This window comes from Athene cunicularia, assembly GCF_003259725.1.
Source record: "Athene cunicularia isolate RWA chromosome Z unlocalized genomic scaffold, athCun1 chrZ_part1, whole genome shotgun sequence".
Classification (NCBI taxonomy): domain Eukaryota; kingdom Metazoa; phylum Chordata; class Aves; order Strigiformes; family Strigidae; genus Athene; species Athene cunicularia.
Genome location: NW_020799142.1, coordinates 11,540,898 through 11,558,692, shown reverse-complemented (window position 1 = coordinate 11,558,692; position 17,795 = coordinate 11,540,898). Strand labels below are relative to the sequence as shown.

General features: G+C 36.8%; 1 protein-coding gene across 1 annotated transcript in view; it reads left to right on the top strand.

Moving 5' to 3' along the window:
* The window catches only part of HOMER1 (homer scaffold protein 1), a 63,583-nt gene that overhangs the window by 15,608 nt on the left and 30,180 nt on the right, over positions 1 to 17,795 (top strand). The window contains exon 5 of the mRNA XM_026865779.1: positions 917 to 1,059. Within this exon, the coding sequence (XP_026721580.1) occupies positions 917 to 1,059 (143 nt within the window). The remainder of the gene's footprint in view (positions 1 to 916; positions 1,060 to 17,795) is intronic.

The following is a 17,795-nucleotide window of genomic DNA, read 5'->3' as shown; positions in this document are numbered from 1 at the left end:
AAATAATATATATATATATATATATATATATATATATATATATAGGAGAGAAAATACTAAAATTAAACGACATACAGGGACTGAAAGGCCTGTAATGTTCTAACATGATGTGGGTTACAGGGGTGTACTTTGTATAAAAAAGTACATTTTGGTGACTAGAAATTAGCAAATGGTGTTTGTTGGCCACAACACACATACACATGTTGGTGTGATAAAGGGTGATTAAAACTCCATCAGTGCCTTCCGCTGGGAGGATGCAATCAAGTTTTTCAGGTGTCCTGTTCCATAGCAATAGTGGAAGCTGCCTAAGTATAGCTGGAGTATTCTCCTTCCTAGATCGTACCATGACCAGCAAGAGTTAGGCCAGGCTTAACATGTCTACAAAAGTTTTGCAAGGACTCTGACGCTGAACAAGTGTCCTCTACAGATGGCTCATAGGTGAAATTGTGAATGCACCACCAATAGCTCTTCCACTGTTCACTTTGGTTAATAAACAATGTGAAAGCTAGATTCTGAAACAAGTATCAGAACTGTTTTTTTATTGTGCTAGAATATAAAGTAAGAGACAAGAGTCCTGGTTGTCAGTGGTCACCCATTGTGTAGCAGGATGAGGACTGAATATAATACAGGTAAGACAAGAGAGAGAGAGGTCTGTAATAAGCAGGAGGCTGGTTACTTGCAAATAATCCATGAGTCAGTTGTGTTTTGTACAAGGTAACATGAATCTTATGGTAATATACTTCTAAATTAAATTGACATGATGAAATATGATCATGAGGGATGCTGGAAAACTGAGCCTAGTGTTAATACTACCTTCAATTTGTGTATCATTTAAAAATTAATGCTAGTGCTCATGCACATAACCTTCCTGAGCAGGTCAGTTTGTAAATTTAATGTGTTGTTTGTTTTACTTAAGGAATCAGCTGGAGGGGATATTCAGTCTCCTTTAACACCGGAAAGTATTAACGGGACAGATGACGAGAGAGCGACACCGGAAGTGACGCAGAACTCAGAACCAAGGGCTGAACCAACCCAGAACGCATTGCCATTTACCCATAGGTACAGATTCCATTCCCACATCCTGATTAAGTGATACCTGTCTCCTTCCTTGTTAAAGGGACCTTCTTCCATATTGTGTGAAAAAAACCCAAACCCAACCCTCATAAAAAACTGGACTGGCTTTCAGATTTGCAATATAACCTTTGTTTTAAGAAGAAAAACATATGAGAAGATATCTTGGAGTAAAATTTGGGGCAGTGTTACGTTATAGTTTAATCAGCTTAACGTGAACCCTTGAACACTGGTTAGTATAGGTGTCCCTTTAACAGGAAGCATTATTTCAGTGTCTGAGATCTTAGTAAAATTACCTGCTTCATAGAATATTCCAATTAAAAGTTTTTTGCACACATTCCTTAAATGACTGATAGGACTGGATGTCCACCTTTCATTGACAAGTTGTTGGAAGAAAAGAGACTCTTAAAACACTTCTGGATGATGTTAATTGAACAGTTCTGACAGTTGAAAACATTTTTTTCAACTTTTTTTCGAAATATGGGAGAAGTGTAGTTCTGCTTTAGACTGAATAATAATTCATTGCACTAGGGATGCTGTGCTCTGTTATTCTTTAAGAACACTAAAACTTTTTATTTAATGACACAAATAATGAGTTAAGATGAATATATCTAGCCTGTTAGAAATTATTGTAAATGGGTCACTCTCAATAAAATATATAATATATTGAGACAAAGGAGAGTAAATGAAACATTTAATAAACTTAGAACAGAGCTAGAAATACTAGGTTTATTTTTTTAAACATTGTCTAATTCAGTTTAAATAAGAGTTTATAAGAGCTCTTGATCAAGGGTAGGGGAATATAGGACATAAGATACATCATAAAATTCAGCATGAGCAGAGATGGAATTGTGCAGGACTTGGTTTTTGTAAGAGAATAGTACTATTAAAAGTATTTGAAAAAATAATATACATTTTTAAATGAGAAAAAAATTATACTTTTGCACTAATTTTTTAACAGAGTGATTTTGTTTATTTTTATACTTCAGCTGTCACCAGTGCATCTATTATTTGTTTTAGAATAAATGGTGCTTTGTAAGAGTGCTATGTGCATGTTGAAGGAGTATTACAGATGTTGCACATCTGTCTGTGTTCTGTAATGAGTTAAACTGTTTGTGTGTTGGAATTCTCTATCAATATTTTTGTGAAAAGGAGTTGTGATAAAGTCTACACATCAGTACTAGTGTATGTTTTTCAAAAAATGATAGCTGTAAGACCTACCCTGTTGTTCTGCATATGTAAATATATTCTATGGTATACCAGTTGTCCTGCTTCGTGGTACTTAGTTGCTGGCTGGGATTAAACCACCACTCCAATATAGTAACTATGCTTTGCTCTGCATTGAGCATGACTGAATGTATGTTTTGAAACTATCTAGTTGTAATTTTTGATGGTTTAAAATAGAGGTTAGAAAACGTCTACATGCTTTGCATTTTTCTAACTACTTCATGTATGCAGTGCAGTATGCCTGGTTTTAGTTTTTTGTCCTGTTAAATACCACTAGCTAGAATTGGTCTTCTGACAATAACTCTGCATTTTGAGGGTCGCTTTTCTTGATGATTCTTGTAAGACCAGAGTTTTGTCTTGGTAATGGTAGCTTGAAGTTTGTTAGTGAGCTATTACTGAAGAAATGCAAATTTTAAAATAAATTACAAAATTTGAAATAAATGGAATTTTGGACTAGATAAGGTTTTTGTTATAAATATAATATTAATATTATATAATATAATAAAGATGCATGAAACACATGCATGAAAAAGATGGAAAGTGAAGCCTCCAGGATTGTGTTAGTCCTGGTTAAATTGGTATGTTTTTGTAGAGGCATTTCATATACTAAAACAGTAACTAGGAAGACATACCTGACTGCTTGTGTTGGTTAAAAGGGTGCTCTCTGCAGGCAGTCTGCTTGCCCTGATTTAAAAGGAGGAAAAAAAAAAAATAAATTAAAACCTTACACCCAGATCATTGGAGACTCCCTGGGCTTTTCATGTGTCAGAGGTACAGAAAGGTATTGTGCTTCTCTTTGTTCCCTGTCCTTCTGATGTTGTTGTATGTTGGTGGCACATGTGTGATAGAGAGGAGTTGCAGAACTGAGCCCCTTTCTTGTGCACCCTGGTAACTCCTGCCAATCTTTGAGCCTCTTTCCCCTGCACCCTGCGTTTCAGCAAAGGTAAACTTTAGCCAGTGCTCGTGGGTGAGGAGGGTAATGTTGAAAGAGCATTTGAGTGTTGTCTTGTGTGTGGCAATGCTTTATTACATATTTGCCTTTAATCCAGGAGTTAATCAACTGCTAGGTGCTTTTCAGAAGAAAAGCAATTGTGGTCTTCCCTCCCATGAGTTCAGTTGCAGGTTACATGAGAGTCACTGAGGCTGGCTATGCTTCACTGAAATAACATTACCATAGCAAGTTAATTTCTTCCATAAATAGCAAAGCTATATCTGCTCTGGCATTGATAGTACATAGTTATTCTGTGAATAACCAGAAGGAGTCATCCTCAGTGTAGGCTGGAGCACAGGGAAGGCATGCATGGAGCTGCATGGCAGAAGCCAAGTCAGCCATGGGACAAGCGTTGGAGCTTTGTGGGCAGGATGAGGTGCTGTGGCACTGCACAGTGAGGGTGGCTGGTGAGGTGGGGAGTGCATTGCTGCTGAGAGGGTTGGCAGGCTCAGCCAAATGCAGTCTGTCGCAGAGGACATGGGTAAAATCTTGAAGGGGGCCGCTGTCAGAACAATGATATAGGTAAGGGGTTTTCATGTCTTTCTATGAACTGAAAGGATTTGGCAAGGGTTAACAAGGTCAGAAATCACAGATGTGGAGATCATACTTTAGTCTACATCTTACTACTTGTCATTTTTAATCAGCACACCTGAAAAATGTTCAGTTTGATTTTGTTATAACACATCCTCACTGGCCAGATATGTCCTCTTCTGTAAGCATTCTTGTTGTGTTTTTTATGTCTTAGTGTAAGTATTTGAGGTCTCTTATTTCAGCAGTGTAAGTGTAGACTACATTGGCATTTACAGTTATTTTCTGACCACTTACACCAAAAGCAGAAAACCAGCATTACTTAACTCACCGGAATTTTGTTATTGGAATCAAATTTTTTATTATTTCAGAAAATAATTTATAAGTATTGAAATGAACATTCTCCAGTATATGTCTAAAATCCCACTCATATCTCATGAGCATAACAGAACAGAAGTCTAGTTGCTTTCATTTGTGCTCATCTGGAAAGTCCTAATGCTGTTCACAAGCAGTGTAACTCCAGTCAACTGCTTGAAGGATAAAAGTATTAAACAGTTAAGAGCCTTGCATAGAAGATAAATTCTTGTCTTCCCCTTTTTTAAACTATCTGTGATGGTTAATGTTGAATTATGAAGTAATATTACTTGGCAACTTCCATATCCTATAATATACTATAGCCTGAGCCCTGATTTAATGAGTAAATGATGTCAGAACAAAGGAAAGTAAAATGTAGCCTAAGCCTGGCATTAGAATTTAAAAAAATCTTGGCTGAGACATTGATGAATCCTTTTCTAAATGACAGTTCAAGAAGACTTTTTTCCTACCAGAAGCTGGTTAATCAAATCGAATATTTAAAATAATTAAGACTAAAAAAAGTACATATTTTTGGTTTTAAGTAAATCTTGGTTTCCTCAGACATTTTCCTTTGTTTAAAAATATTTTCCACATTCTTTAAGTTGCAGTTTTTGGTTTTTTCCCAACTGAAACTTGATCATAAAATGGGGTTTGGAGAGAAAAAACAGTTGCTAAAAATTTTAACTATTTCTGATGTGATTGGTTTTTAAATAAAAGTTTTAATCCTGATGGTACATATATACAATTCCTGGTCATCTGAATCAGCAAAGAAATATACTAGGCGTATTCAGCCTTAGATATAATTCAGATATTAAAACTGAACAATGTATCTGGCGAACTTTGCAACTGCTGCTTGGAGCTTTTTGATAACTGGTGAACTTTCACCCTTGGAGAGAATACATTTGTTTATAACAAGCTTTATTTAATTTTTGTCACCTTATGAAGCTGAGAAAACACACTTTCAGAAACAAAATGTGAAAGGATTCTTCTGGGACAAATCTTGAGAGTCTTCAATTTTCTGTCAATCATGACTTGAACATGTTACCTCATTTTTACGTAAACTTGGATTTTCTATTACATAATGTTTTGATCAGACAATATATATGTGTGTGTTCATTGCTTGTTTGTTAAAATTCCTATTTTTGTATTCAAACAAGGTTTTAGTAGGGAATTTTGACTCATTGCCTTAGTGAAAATGGACTTATTTCAAATGATGTTTATATCTTAGATATGTTACTGTCTAGATAGCTTACCATTTAATAATGCTGCATGTAAATCCAATGCTGTAAAACAAAGAAAAACACAAGTGTTGCTGCTAGCTCCTGTTCCTTCACTGAGTTTTCATTAAAAGTTGTATGCAGAAATCTGTTTAGTAGATTTTTCACTTTGTGTATTAAAAATATTCACTTCTAAAAGCTTAAATATTTTAGTTATGTTACAGTAATGGCACTTGTGGATCATGCGGAACTGTTGAGTTGGCTTTAAGGGAAAGTTTTGAGTTAATTTTTGTGGTGTTTTGTTATTTGAATTTATACTCTAATCATAGTATTTGGATATTCTTTATAGGGATATGCATAGCTTCCTTACCAAGTAGTCCTGGGAGTGTGTATTACTTTTTTTTTTTTTTAATTCCCGTTTTTGAATACTGTTTAACCTGACTGTAGTATAATTTCTTGTTGCGAGGAAGCTCAGGAGCTCTCAGATCTAAGCTCCTGCTCAAGGAACACCCGTGATATCAGATCAGGCTGCTCTAACCTTTATCCAGTTGGGTTTTGAAAACCTTCTAGAATGGAGACTGATAAAGCCAGGCTTTTAAAAAAGATTTCTTTATAACATAAAAGGCAGTAACTGTCTTCACATTGCACAGTACTATAATGAACTGTGACATTTTAGGGCACACTGGAGGAATTCTGGGTTGAGAAGAGATTATTATTTCTTGAGGTACACTCAGAGAAGAAACTCAAAGGTGGTATGTTCCTGGTGTCAGTGTAAGCAAAGAACTGGTTAATATAGCAACTTAGACATAGGTCTTGATTTTACTTCTGGCCTCTTATGCTCCACAGGCAAGAGCCTGGCAGTCTCTGGAAGAAGCACACAGGGAGGGATTGCTCTCCCCTCCCCTCCAACCCAATTCCTGCTGTTTCCCAAAGTCCTGCGCTTCTGCCTAAATTTCTGAGATTTAATTCAAGTAGACTATCCTTCAAAATAAAAAATAAATTTTCTTGCTAGGAAATTACAAATTTGAAAATGTAATTTTTTTTCATATCTCTGACTTTCCTGATTGTGACAATTTCTAAAGATTCATTAAGGTATCTTTGGAACACATGGTAAACTGTTACATGGTTTTAAACCAGTAACATGTCAAACACCTAGGGCTCATCTTGTAACATTTTCATAAGATATCTCTAGTAATGGAAGGAGAGATGTAGAGGACTCGTATCTGCTATTGGAAGACTGGTCATGGTTTATGTGTTGCTTAGTTCTTCAAAATGAAGAAATTCTACAACTAATAGAGTTAATTTTAATGGCTGGGTGAACGGATGAGAGATAAAACTAAAAATAGCCTAACACTTAGCAGAGTAATTTCACCATCTCCCTTGTGCACCTAAGCACTACTTTGGAGGATGTGAATTCCTGGTGTTTATTTAAAAAGAGCTCCAAGGGGTGATTCAGACAATGTGAGCTGGGTGTTTTGAAATTAGATGATATAAGTTACAAGTGCATACACTTGGTACATATCTGTCAAGTATGTTCTTAAAGAGAAATATAATCCTTATGCAGTTTGTATTTAAAAAAAAAAAAAAAAGGCAAACAAAACCAAACCAAAAACATACTACTTTTACAATGTAATTTTTTCCCCCTTTAATCACACACATAAGAAAAAAAATAAAACCACAAAAAAAGCCCTGTCTGCCTTAAGGAATGAACTTTTGATTTTCAAAAATGCATCCATTTTGTTGGAACCTATTCAAAGTATGGATGACATTAAAAGGTAGTTAATACTTCAGCAACTATAAACATTGGCTCTGTGAATTGAGATATATGAAACTTAACACTAAATCAGATTCTGTAGGATGAGTTGTTTTAGGTTTGTTCTGGTTGTGTCTGTTAGTTCCTAATCATTGATATTGTTAGGTATTTTCAAGAATACAATTTTCTGAAATGTGTTATTCATTTCAGGAGTCTACGCTTAGCACACAGTGACTTTTTTGTAATTTCTAGGCATTGGTGGAGAAGTTACTTTCTTTATTCTAGATTTTCCTAGTAATTTATTTGAATAATTAACTTTTTCAGTTGTGCATTTTGATACCAGTGTGTATGCTTGTTTAAATTTGAGCAGTGTCTGTGAGGCTTGGTTTATGGTATGATTTATACAAATATTATTCAGAATCTGCTGGCTTGCGAGTTGTAAGCTCAGCCATGCAATCATCTTTTCAAGATGAATTAAAATGAAGAGTTATAGAAGATCTTACGTAGACAGTTGATACCATGTGTTTTCTTTACTCATACTTTATCGGTGGTTTTGATAGTCTAGTGAGATCATAGGAAACTGTTCAACCAGTAAGTAAGGATAAGCTGCAAACTGAACTTTCCCCAGACACCATGAAGGAGTCCAAGGTATTGTCTTTAATACACCAGAGATCTCTCTGGATAAATTTTGCTGGTTAGGTCAATATTTTCAGCTATAACCAGTGTCTTTTCAGACATTTTTTTGAAAACTGAGAAATATCATAAGTATCAAAGGGAACAGACAGAAAAGAAATACAGTAGGTCTCAATGCACTGTTCTTCAGAAAAACCACAATGAAAAATTTTGAGAGGAAATAGCCACATTGTAGAATTGCTTTTTATTTTAAAATCAACTGTGGAAAGACTTAATATTTTGAAAGTACAAATGTCATGCCTTGTTTGAATTGGAAGCCTCAAGGCATATTTATCATTTTTCAGCCACTCATTAATAAGAAACAGAAAGCCAGTAACACCTGAAGTTACCAGGGGAAAAAAAACCCACCTCACATAGCTATTGATTCTCCAGGTTTCAGATGAATTTTCCAACAGTCTTGACCCTTGAAAAGAGAAGCCTTTTGTGAAAAACAAAGGCAGGAGGGGTGTTTTTCAGGACAAATTATTTTTTTCACAAAGTTTGATCACTCAAACTTCACTGCCTCTTCCTCGTTGTTTGAGAAAGTTAATGCATGAAAGTATTTCACAACCAAGGTAACGTGAACCATTCATGCATGTACCATCAGCCTGGAATTAATTCTCAAGGGGGGGGGGACTTTCCTCAGAGCCTGGAATTTTGAATGCAACAAGCCTTTCCTGTGGCAGTCTGTTCTGCAGGTAAGAGTTATCACACAGTTTTCACCCTTCTGCACACACACATACTTTGCCTCTCCAAAGAGAGGTCTTCAAATTATGCTCCAACAGCCACTCAAAAGTATACTGTAGAAGATAAAGACTCCTTGTGGCTGGTGTGCAGCTGCTTCATTTCAAGTGTAAGATTTAGTCCACTTACCTTTACAAACATAAAATACAATGCTTATGCAACTGTCTTTAAGGGTAGATGAAAGGTAAAGAAACTTTTCCAGACTTGTTAATTTACTGTTTTCTGTCTCTAAATGGACTCTCTAGTTATAATCTGGCTCTGTGAAACTGGAGAATAGTCTAGACTTGGGTTTCAGGGTATATATTCCCATCCACATAGAAATTATTGAAAAGGTTATGCAGTTTAGAGAAAGGAAGTTAAAGATCATTAAAGATTTGTGGCCTTTGGGTCACTCTTTAAGTATGCTACAGAACAATCTGCATCACTATCTTATTTTGATTTTTGTGCGTTTTACTCACCTCAAGTTCACTCATTGTCAGTTTTGGATTATTTTGTAAAACCAATATACAGAATGTGTGTGAACTTGTGTAATTTGTAGTCATGGTAGAATGCCTCTGTCATATTCCCTAGAAGTAAAGGAAATTACACTGTTGCTGAACAGTTTTGGATTCAAAGTCTATAAGCTGAAAAACAGCTTTAGAAAAACCTCAGAAAGTAAGAGAAAACTTGGCTTTTTTTTCAGCTTTGGTATATTAAAATATGTTATAGGTCATAGCAACAATATATTCTCTAAATACAGCCTTACTCTTCTAAAGCCTATATAAGCCTGCCCCCCTCGCCCCAAGCTATGCTTTCTTGAATATTTGTGACATGTATGTTTTTTAAAAAAGAAACATCCATAGTTGAGTACTTGAATATCTTCATCCAGATTTTTTACAGTGAGGGTGACGAAACACTGGAACATATTGCTCAGAGAAGTTGTGGATTCCTTGTCACTGAAAGTGTTCAGGGTCAAGGTAGATGATGCTTTGAGCAGCTTCTTGTAGTGCAAGATGTCGGAATGGATGATCTTTAAAGGTTCTTTCCAACCCATACTATTCTGTGATTCTGTAACCAGGAATTAGTTTTCTGCTTTACTGCGAAGACAGGAGCTAAAATTAAATCACCTGAAAGAAAAAAAAAAAAGAGTCCAACTCCATCAAAACAAGGAAAAAAACAAGGAAAAAAAAAAAGGCCTAAACCTTTCAGTTAGTGGCTCTCTCAAGTGTAGGCTCTTTGTGTTTACAAATCACTTTGGTCCCTCCACACTGCATCAGGTATAATCTGTTTTGCCTGCTCCACTACTCTTCTGAGATATCTGTGCGGCTGTACCTTACCTGTTTGTTTTATTCTAAAGGAAAGTTTATATGTTAAGTTTTTTAGACAGGAGACTAACCGGTGGAATACTGGAGGGAAATATTTTTTAAAAGGGGTAAAAAAAAAAAAAGAAGAAAAAACTCTATAACTGAGTACATTTTGGTGAAGGTCAAGCTCCATTTAATGCATTTGATTGATACCATTTAGCTCCTCCTCTTACTGATACTGTCGAGTTGCTCTGCCTTTTGTGTTATCTCAGGTGTAGCGGTGGATCATGAGATACACGGGCTTCTTATATGAGAAGCTGCTTGGATGGATAGGTGGATAGGTAGGTAGGTAGATGGATAGGTAGGTAGGTAGATGGATAAGCACTTCTGCAGTTGTACATATTCTGTGTGGTTATGGTTTCACTGCCATCTGGAAAGCTTGATGATAAACATACAACTTTGCTGACAGTGTTAATGGTTGAACAATTACTATTCTTTAAACAGTGTAGAACTCCTTTTTCTGAAACTTCCAAGCAGAATATAAGTAAATGTACCTTCATCCTTTAACAACTCACAATGGAGATTAAATGATCAATTTACTTTATGGATTTTTATATTCCTTTTAGTCTTTTCTGTATTACTCCATTCTTAACTGCTCCCTCTCCTTGGAGCCGAGGTACACTCTGGAAACAGAAATCAGTCTGGCTAACACCATCTTCTGCAGCTTAAGAGTTTGTCTATTTTATTCATACTGTTATTTACAAGGATACTATTAGATATGATGTAGGGGATCATTAGATTACATCTGACCTGAGTTACAAGATGCCAAGCATCTTAAGTCATGGAGCATTTTCACTTTAAGTCTTGGTGAATTATTAATTGTGGATTAATCTAAAATGCACTACATGGATCATTGGATCCATCACTTTTGCCATTTATAAAGTGCTTCGATGGTGTATATAAAGCCCATATGGCCTTAAGGGTAAGCTAATTTTTAATCAATTAGATAACTTTCTCTTAGGGGATTGACCATGAAAGTGAAAGCCAGTGATAGCTGGCAACAATTAAATACTTGTTATGGATTCTTTTCCTGTTAAAGATATGAGATAGATGTGCTGCTGTGACAGATTCTGCTTGGATTAAAAGGAAGCAGATATGGAGCATGAGTTTAGGAGGTGGCTGCAGCTCCTATTCCTTTGTTACCTCTCCGATGCCATAGTTAAAGTTCAGCGTTAGCAACTGTACCTTGAGCAGCTCATGCTCATATGGGCTGTTCCAGCAATCTCACAGAAAGGAGGATTGGATGGATCTGTGCAAACGTTTCTGTCCCTTAGAATATTTTTCACTCCCGGGCACATGTGGCTTAGGTACTAACTGTGCTGTGTCTGTTGATTTATCCAGTTCAGAGCCAACATACAGTTGTCTGCATGGTGCAAAGAAATCATGGTGAATTTGAAGTCACTTCCTGGTCTTAGATATTTATTGCTAGGATTCAGCCAAATGGATTACCTCTGCCCACTTCTTGAATGAATGCATATTTAAAGTTTGAGAAAGCAGGGAAAAGGAATTTAGAAAACTCTCTGTATTAAAAATACATAGCATGAGTACTATATTATTTTTAAATAATTGTTTCATATTTAAATTAATCCCTTCTACAAAAAATAGCTTTTATTAAAGTTATGTTTTTCTAGAATTTATCTGGAATAGACCTGACTGAAATTCATAAGCTGTGTATTCTTTGAGGGATCATTTTGCATCCCTGCAAGAGATGTAGGATCAAGGACCAGGAGCTCTTAATTTTCACATGAAGTAAGAAAGTTGGTTTCACGTCTAATCCCCAAGATCCATGCTGGTTTACTAACTCTTTGGAGTGTGTTGTCTTTGTCAGATTAATTAAGATTGCTAAAGATCTCTCCATTATTTAGAGATAGGTTTTACAAGTAAACCTATTTAAGTAGTAATTCCTTTGGAGAATGCTGTGGCCTGGGTCCTCTTCAGGAGAACCAGAAAATTCTGCCACGTTTGCATGACACAGGGGTCAAAAAACTGTGACTGAGGGACTTTCATTGCATGTGATGCATTTCCTCCTAGATAGGCACCTAAGACCAGTCAGATGAAGTGCCATCTCAGGATGCTTAACTTCTCTTAGCTTTTAGACATCTAAACCTGGGAAAGACGGGTTTCATCCACTAAGCTCTCTTTACCAGGTACACCCTTAAACTGTACCTGATACCAACATGATGATCCAGAGTTGTGCTTTTTGTTTTCTGTGGAGCCAACACAGTGTCCTGTAACCTGGCATTGCTGTCACTCTGACGTGGCTTCCTGGTGGGCTGTTTCATTCACTCTCCCTGCTCTTCAGGTCATGGTTCCTGTCCAGATAGCCGAAGTCCCTGAAAGACTAGAGTAAAAGCTTGTTGATAAAGTAAAAGCCCAAAGTTGCTTTATTGTAAGCCTTTTCAGAATCTGTCTGAATGCACAAACAGAATTCAGACTCCACCTGAACAAGTTGTGTTACTTAACATAATTGTGTCGTGTTGATTATTTTCTATCACATTGCAGTTGGCATACCCCTTGCAGTTGAACTTTGATAACATCAGTCTACTTTCTGCAGACTCGGGTAGAGTTTAGGGGCAGGCACACATAAACACAGAAGTAGAATATTTTCTCTGTCAAAATATCAAGTGGTAAATATTTTGCGGCAAGAGTTAGCTTGAAAAATAAAATGGGGAATACAGCTAAATGAAGATCAACATTTCCTGTTGTTTTCCATCAGCACATACTTTAGGGAAGCTTTCTGTATCTAAAGAGTCTCATCTTTTGAGTTCCTTTAATATCAGTGTGGATGCCAGTGACATTTTATAGTATAGGCAGAAAGTAGTTTGTTTTGATCATATAACGGGGGGCTCTGCTGACATGAATTTAAGTTGTTGAATAGCACTTTGGTGAGATGCAGACAACTGGCAATTCATAAGCATCATCAAAGTATATCACAGTGACACCGAACAGCCATTAAGTTTTGTCTGTAATGAATTGGGTTGGCACAAATCAACAATGAACTAGAATATAAGAGGGCTTTTTTTTTTTAATCAGCTTTTAAGCCATTTAGCAAATGAAGGAAGCTGGAGCTGGGTGAAGATGCTGAAATAAAATGTCCAGAATGTCTAGGACTCTGTTTTCTTGAGTACAAAATAATAAAACATTACATGTGGTCCATTTGTGGTAATGAACTTTGATCGTAGGGCTGTTGCTTTTGCAGATTTTACTCTGTGGCGCTGTCGTGTAATGGTGTTCTGTCTTCCTGTCACAAAATACGAAGGGTTTGGTTTCAAAATTAAAGTCAGAATAGTGGAAACCATTCTTCTGGGAGACTGCAACCACATAGGAAGTTAAGAAGTAATTTTATTTAAACATGGCTCAGACAAAAAAAAGCAAACCAAATCAAAACCCTGAAACTGAATTGTAGTAAGTTATCCAACTCTGCAGTTTGCTAAAGGCCAAAAAAAAATATTTTTTTTCCCCTCACTATAGTGTAACTAGGTATAGAAATAAGACAGGGGTTCTTTGTCTGAAGTGAAATGCTTTTTCATATAGTCAGTACATTCAGATTAAGTCAGTCTGAATTTTAAGAGGATAGCTAAACCGGAGTGTGGTCTAACTGATCACTGTGTATGACTGACTTACCTGTTCACTTTATTTAGGAAATACTCTGAAATTTAAAACTAGTTTAGTTACAACACCAGTTGTGTAGCACCTTCTTTCTGAACTCTCCAGAGATTTTAGTATTCTTGTTTAATTCTACTTTAGCACTTTAGGGATCATTGGTGCTGGGCTTATGTTCATTACAGCGGGTGGCTCAGGAGAGATGGTTTTTAAATGCTCTTTGCCCTATCCTTTTCCTAGTCTAGGTGCCTTATCAGGGAAAGTGAAATAGAGCTCGTAATATTAGAAAACAAATGTGCTGAAACAGTGCTGTGGCACATAGGATGAGAGCTCTGCATTTGTTCTGCTGTCTGTGAATTCACAATGACCAAAACTTATGTGCTACTTCATACTCTTGGCATCCCCATTGTCTTTGTGATGAGTTAAGATGTAGTGGGGAGAGAAGTGGGGAGTAGTCAAGCTTTATATTCTTACTTGAAACTGTTGTGTCAAGTGTTGATTTGGGAAGAACAGGTCTATAAATTATATTTTTAACTTCCAGCTGAGGTTTCAAGCCAAATCGGCAGCCCTATGCATTATTTTGAAGAGAAGCTGAAGGAAACCTAAGATCATTTAGTCTAGACTGAGTAAATAAGAACAAGCAACTATCAGTGAATTAAGGAAGGTGGCATGTTAGTTTTTTTCTTAAAAACTGGAATTTTTTACAATAGGGGAGAGAGAGAAGCTTACATAGGGGCTACTTCTGAGTGTTAACCTGTAATTCATAGAAAAAGTACCAGTATCAGAGACTTTCTATGTATTAAATTTAATCTTTTTTTAAATCCATGTAATCTCTTTTTAGTAAATTTGACTCTAGGATAAACATAGTACAAGAAATTTAGTCTTTTGTTGGATTGATCTGGTTTAAACAAGGCAAATTTAATATTTCCATTCCCCTGAGAAGCTGGGATGGAAAAAACTATGAGTTGCAGTATCCACTTACAAGTGTTGCAACTCACTTGCAAGTTATTTTGTTCAAGCCTATATAGTCAATAAATGTTTTACTCTGATCATCAACTAACTTACTGCTTGTTCCTCAGAGTTCTTCTGACAGCTCCATAGATGGTTTAGTTTGAACTTGATATATAGGCTATTGACTCTTAAGTAATTGTCACAGGAGATAAATGGAACTTAATTAAATTTGCCATTCTCTCACATAACTTTTGTTCCTTTAATAGAATAAAATTATTTTGTTGGCAGCATGTAGACTAACAGTTCATCTCCTGTGCTGTGTGATTAATGCATGTCACTATTTACTGGCATAAGTAAACTGGCAATTGTAACACAAAAATGAATTGCACCAGTAGTTATTATTTGATATTGTAAGATAACCTAATGTACTAGCTGGGTGGAGGCCAATAATTCAGAATCTTTATGCAGCTGCCTAATCACATATAAATATTTACATAGAATGTCTTTCTGTAGCTGGTAGTGGAGTTGTGAGGCCCTGCAGCTATAATGTTTGTTCTGCTGAGTTCAGTGTTTGCTATGAAAGTAAGACAACAACCAGCATTAAGGGGTCTTAGATGCCGAGCTGTCCTGTGGCATCACTAATAGAAGGTTCAGTTAAAATGTAAAAGATGCACTTGAAGTCTTTCAGAGTCAGCTGCTGATAACAGCTGCTGTCTTCAGCAGAGCCACAACACACTCCAGTTAAAGCTGTGACAGTACCTAGAAATGTAGGCTTGTGCTGAGGATTTCTGTGCCTTGCATTTGGTGTATGGCAGATTTACAGGGTTTGGAGAGGTCCCTTTAGCTACCTCACTGCTCTACATGTGACTGCAGTTGCTCAGAGGATAGGTCTTGCTGTCTTCACTCTTGTTGAAAAGCTGAGAATCTCTGCTGAGCTCCATAGAATCGGCCTGTAGCTGCAACAGCCTCATAGGTCACATCTTTAAGGCTAAATAAAAACAAAACAGGCCTTGGTACTGAGGGCTGTGGGGTGAACCATTTCCACACATTACAGCAATGATGCTGGACCTCTTCTGTGCCCATGCAGTGTCCTTCTGGATGTAAGACACAGTTACTGTTCTGCATGGTGCCCTTTTCCAGATCCATCTGCAATGATGCGAGGGCTGCATTTCCACCCACCGGTGTGGTGTTCTTGCACAAAAGCACAGATGTGCATTCCATGCCCAGAAGTGTTTCAGATGGGCATGGGAGGGTTGCAGTTCACATAAAGCCTTGGAAGACTGTAGAGATGAAAGGGCACTAAACCTGATCATATGCAAATTGTGCTTGGGATCTGTCTGGCCAGGTGATGTAGATCAGGGCAGTTTGCACAGAGTGTGAATTCCTCAGCCCACAGGACCTTCAGAAGCTCGCAGCGGGGGAGGGGGTGGCCCTGTGTCACTTAGTGGCAGAGGTATGGTCACTGGGAAAAGAGTTGTTTCTTGTCATTATTACCACAGTGGTGGTGTGGTGAAGCTAGGGAAGTCTCTCAAACTCACCAAGATGTAATTGAGAACACAGTTCAGTGAAATTCTTCAAATCAGAATAGCACTTGCACATCAGAATGAGAGACAGGTGAGAGAAGCGTAGGACAGTTGAATACTCTCCTCTGTTACATTGCTGACAGAGTGCGGATTGGTTCAGTGGAGACACAAAATGTTGTTATAGGTGGGATTTTTGAAAGAAACGTTTTTGTCTATACAGGGGCCTCAGCAAAATTAATCTGTACTAACTCAAAGTGTGAATTTACAGTTAAACTGCTTTAAATTCTTGTGTGTACAAATGAGTTCCAGAATGAAAGTTGTTGTAATTCAGATCACTTTAGTGTCAGTGTCACCATGTCCTGGTATCTGATTTGACAATAACCACATAATATAGTTGCTTTCATCAAGTGATTAAGTGCCATAGGAGCCCAAGTCAATTTGACCTTTTCTGCAGGTGAATACCTAGTAATTTTAGAAAACGGGACAGAAGTTCCTAAATAGGTTTTGAAAATGTAGTTTTGTTGGAATATTTGAAGTATTCAGCACCACAGCAATAGCAAGGTATTATGCCTAGTGTTAATGCACTAAGAAAACTTACTGGGTATCAGTTGTGAAAAATATGAGATACATTAAAGACACGAGAATAAACCTCTTCCAGTGATACCAATAAGCAATTTCAATAAGGGAGCAAGGGCAAATATTTTTTAATTTTTCAGAGTATGTGATAAATGTTAGGTCTACAAGGTTTTACCATTTAGTGAAAAAAAAAAAAAAAAAAAGCTAGAAATTGATTAGCTGTGCTTGCTCTTTCAAGGGGCTAAATTTTACAAGACAGAGTTACTGATTTTGGTTAATGCTCTGTGGCCTTCATGATGAGATAACCTAGTGTCTCTGTTATATAAAATCAATGACTATGACAAAATGAAATATTTTTAAAAGAATAAAACTAAAATAAAAGTTGAGACTCTTCAGAGAAATCTGATTCGGGTTAAATACAAGTCTTTTGTATTGTGATACAAAAGTGTACAAAAGACATGCATAGGACTGTTCTTGACATTGTAAATTTAATGAGAAACAGAGTTTAAATGTCACCTATGTAAACATATCCAAAGTACGCTAACAGACAATGCAAGAAGCTTGGAAATGTCATTGTTTCTTGTGGAGAAGAGTGACTTCTCTTTGTCCCTCACTTTAACTTGGGTTAGTAACTGGGAGCTAAGTCCTTGATCGATAAGGATCACAGCTGATGCATTAATTTTATGTTAATACCCAATCTTCTGCATTGCATGCAGTGTCTTTCAGGAGCTTTTCTGTTGCTATTGACTCTAATTGAAACACTAAGACTCTTGGTGTTTCAATAAGCAGTGAACACCACCACATTTGGGCACTTTTTCTCTTTGGCTTTCTTGTCTTCTGCAGGAACACCATGCTGGGTTACTGTAGAAAATACTTCTGTGAAATTTTCCTTCCTTAGAAAGAATTTAATATGCAGTCTATTCCTCCCTGATAAATACCCATATTGAAAGGTGGTCTGTGTTGTGGTGGTTTCTATGGGCCCTGTGATGAATGAAGGCTGTATTAGAAAACACAGAACATGTATTTAGGTGGTGGATCTGAATAGGGTATAGCCACTAATTTGCACTGTGTAGTGGTTTGCTGTGTAGTAGAAAGAGTCTGTACCATTACTCAACCTTTTTGGTCATCTTCATCCTTCAAGTCTGCAAAGATACTGACCCTTCCCCAATGAGTTGATAAAGCATAGCACAAGATATGCCTAAGAACAGGACTGCCTGTAACAGAACTGGCAAATAAACTCTT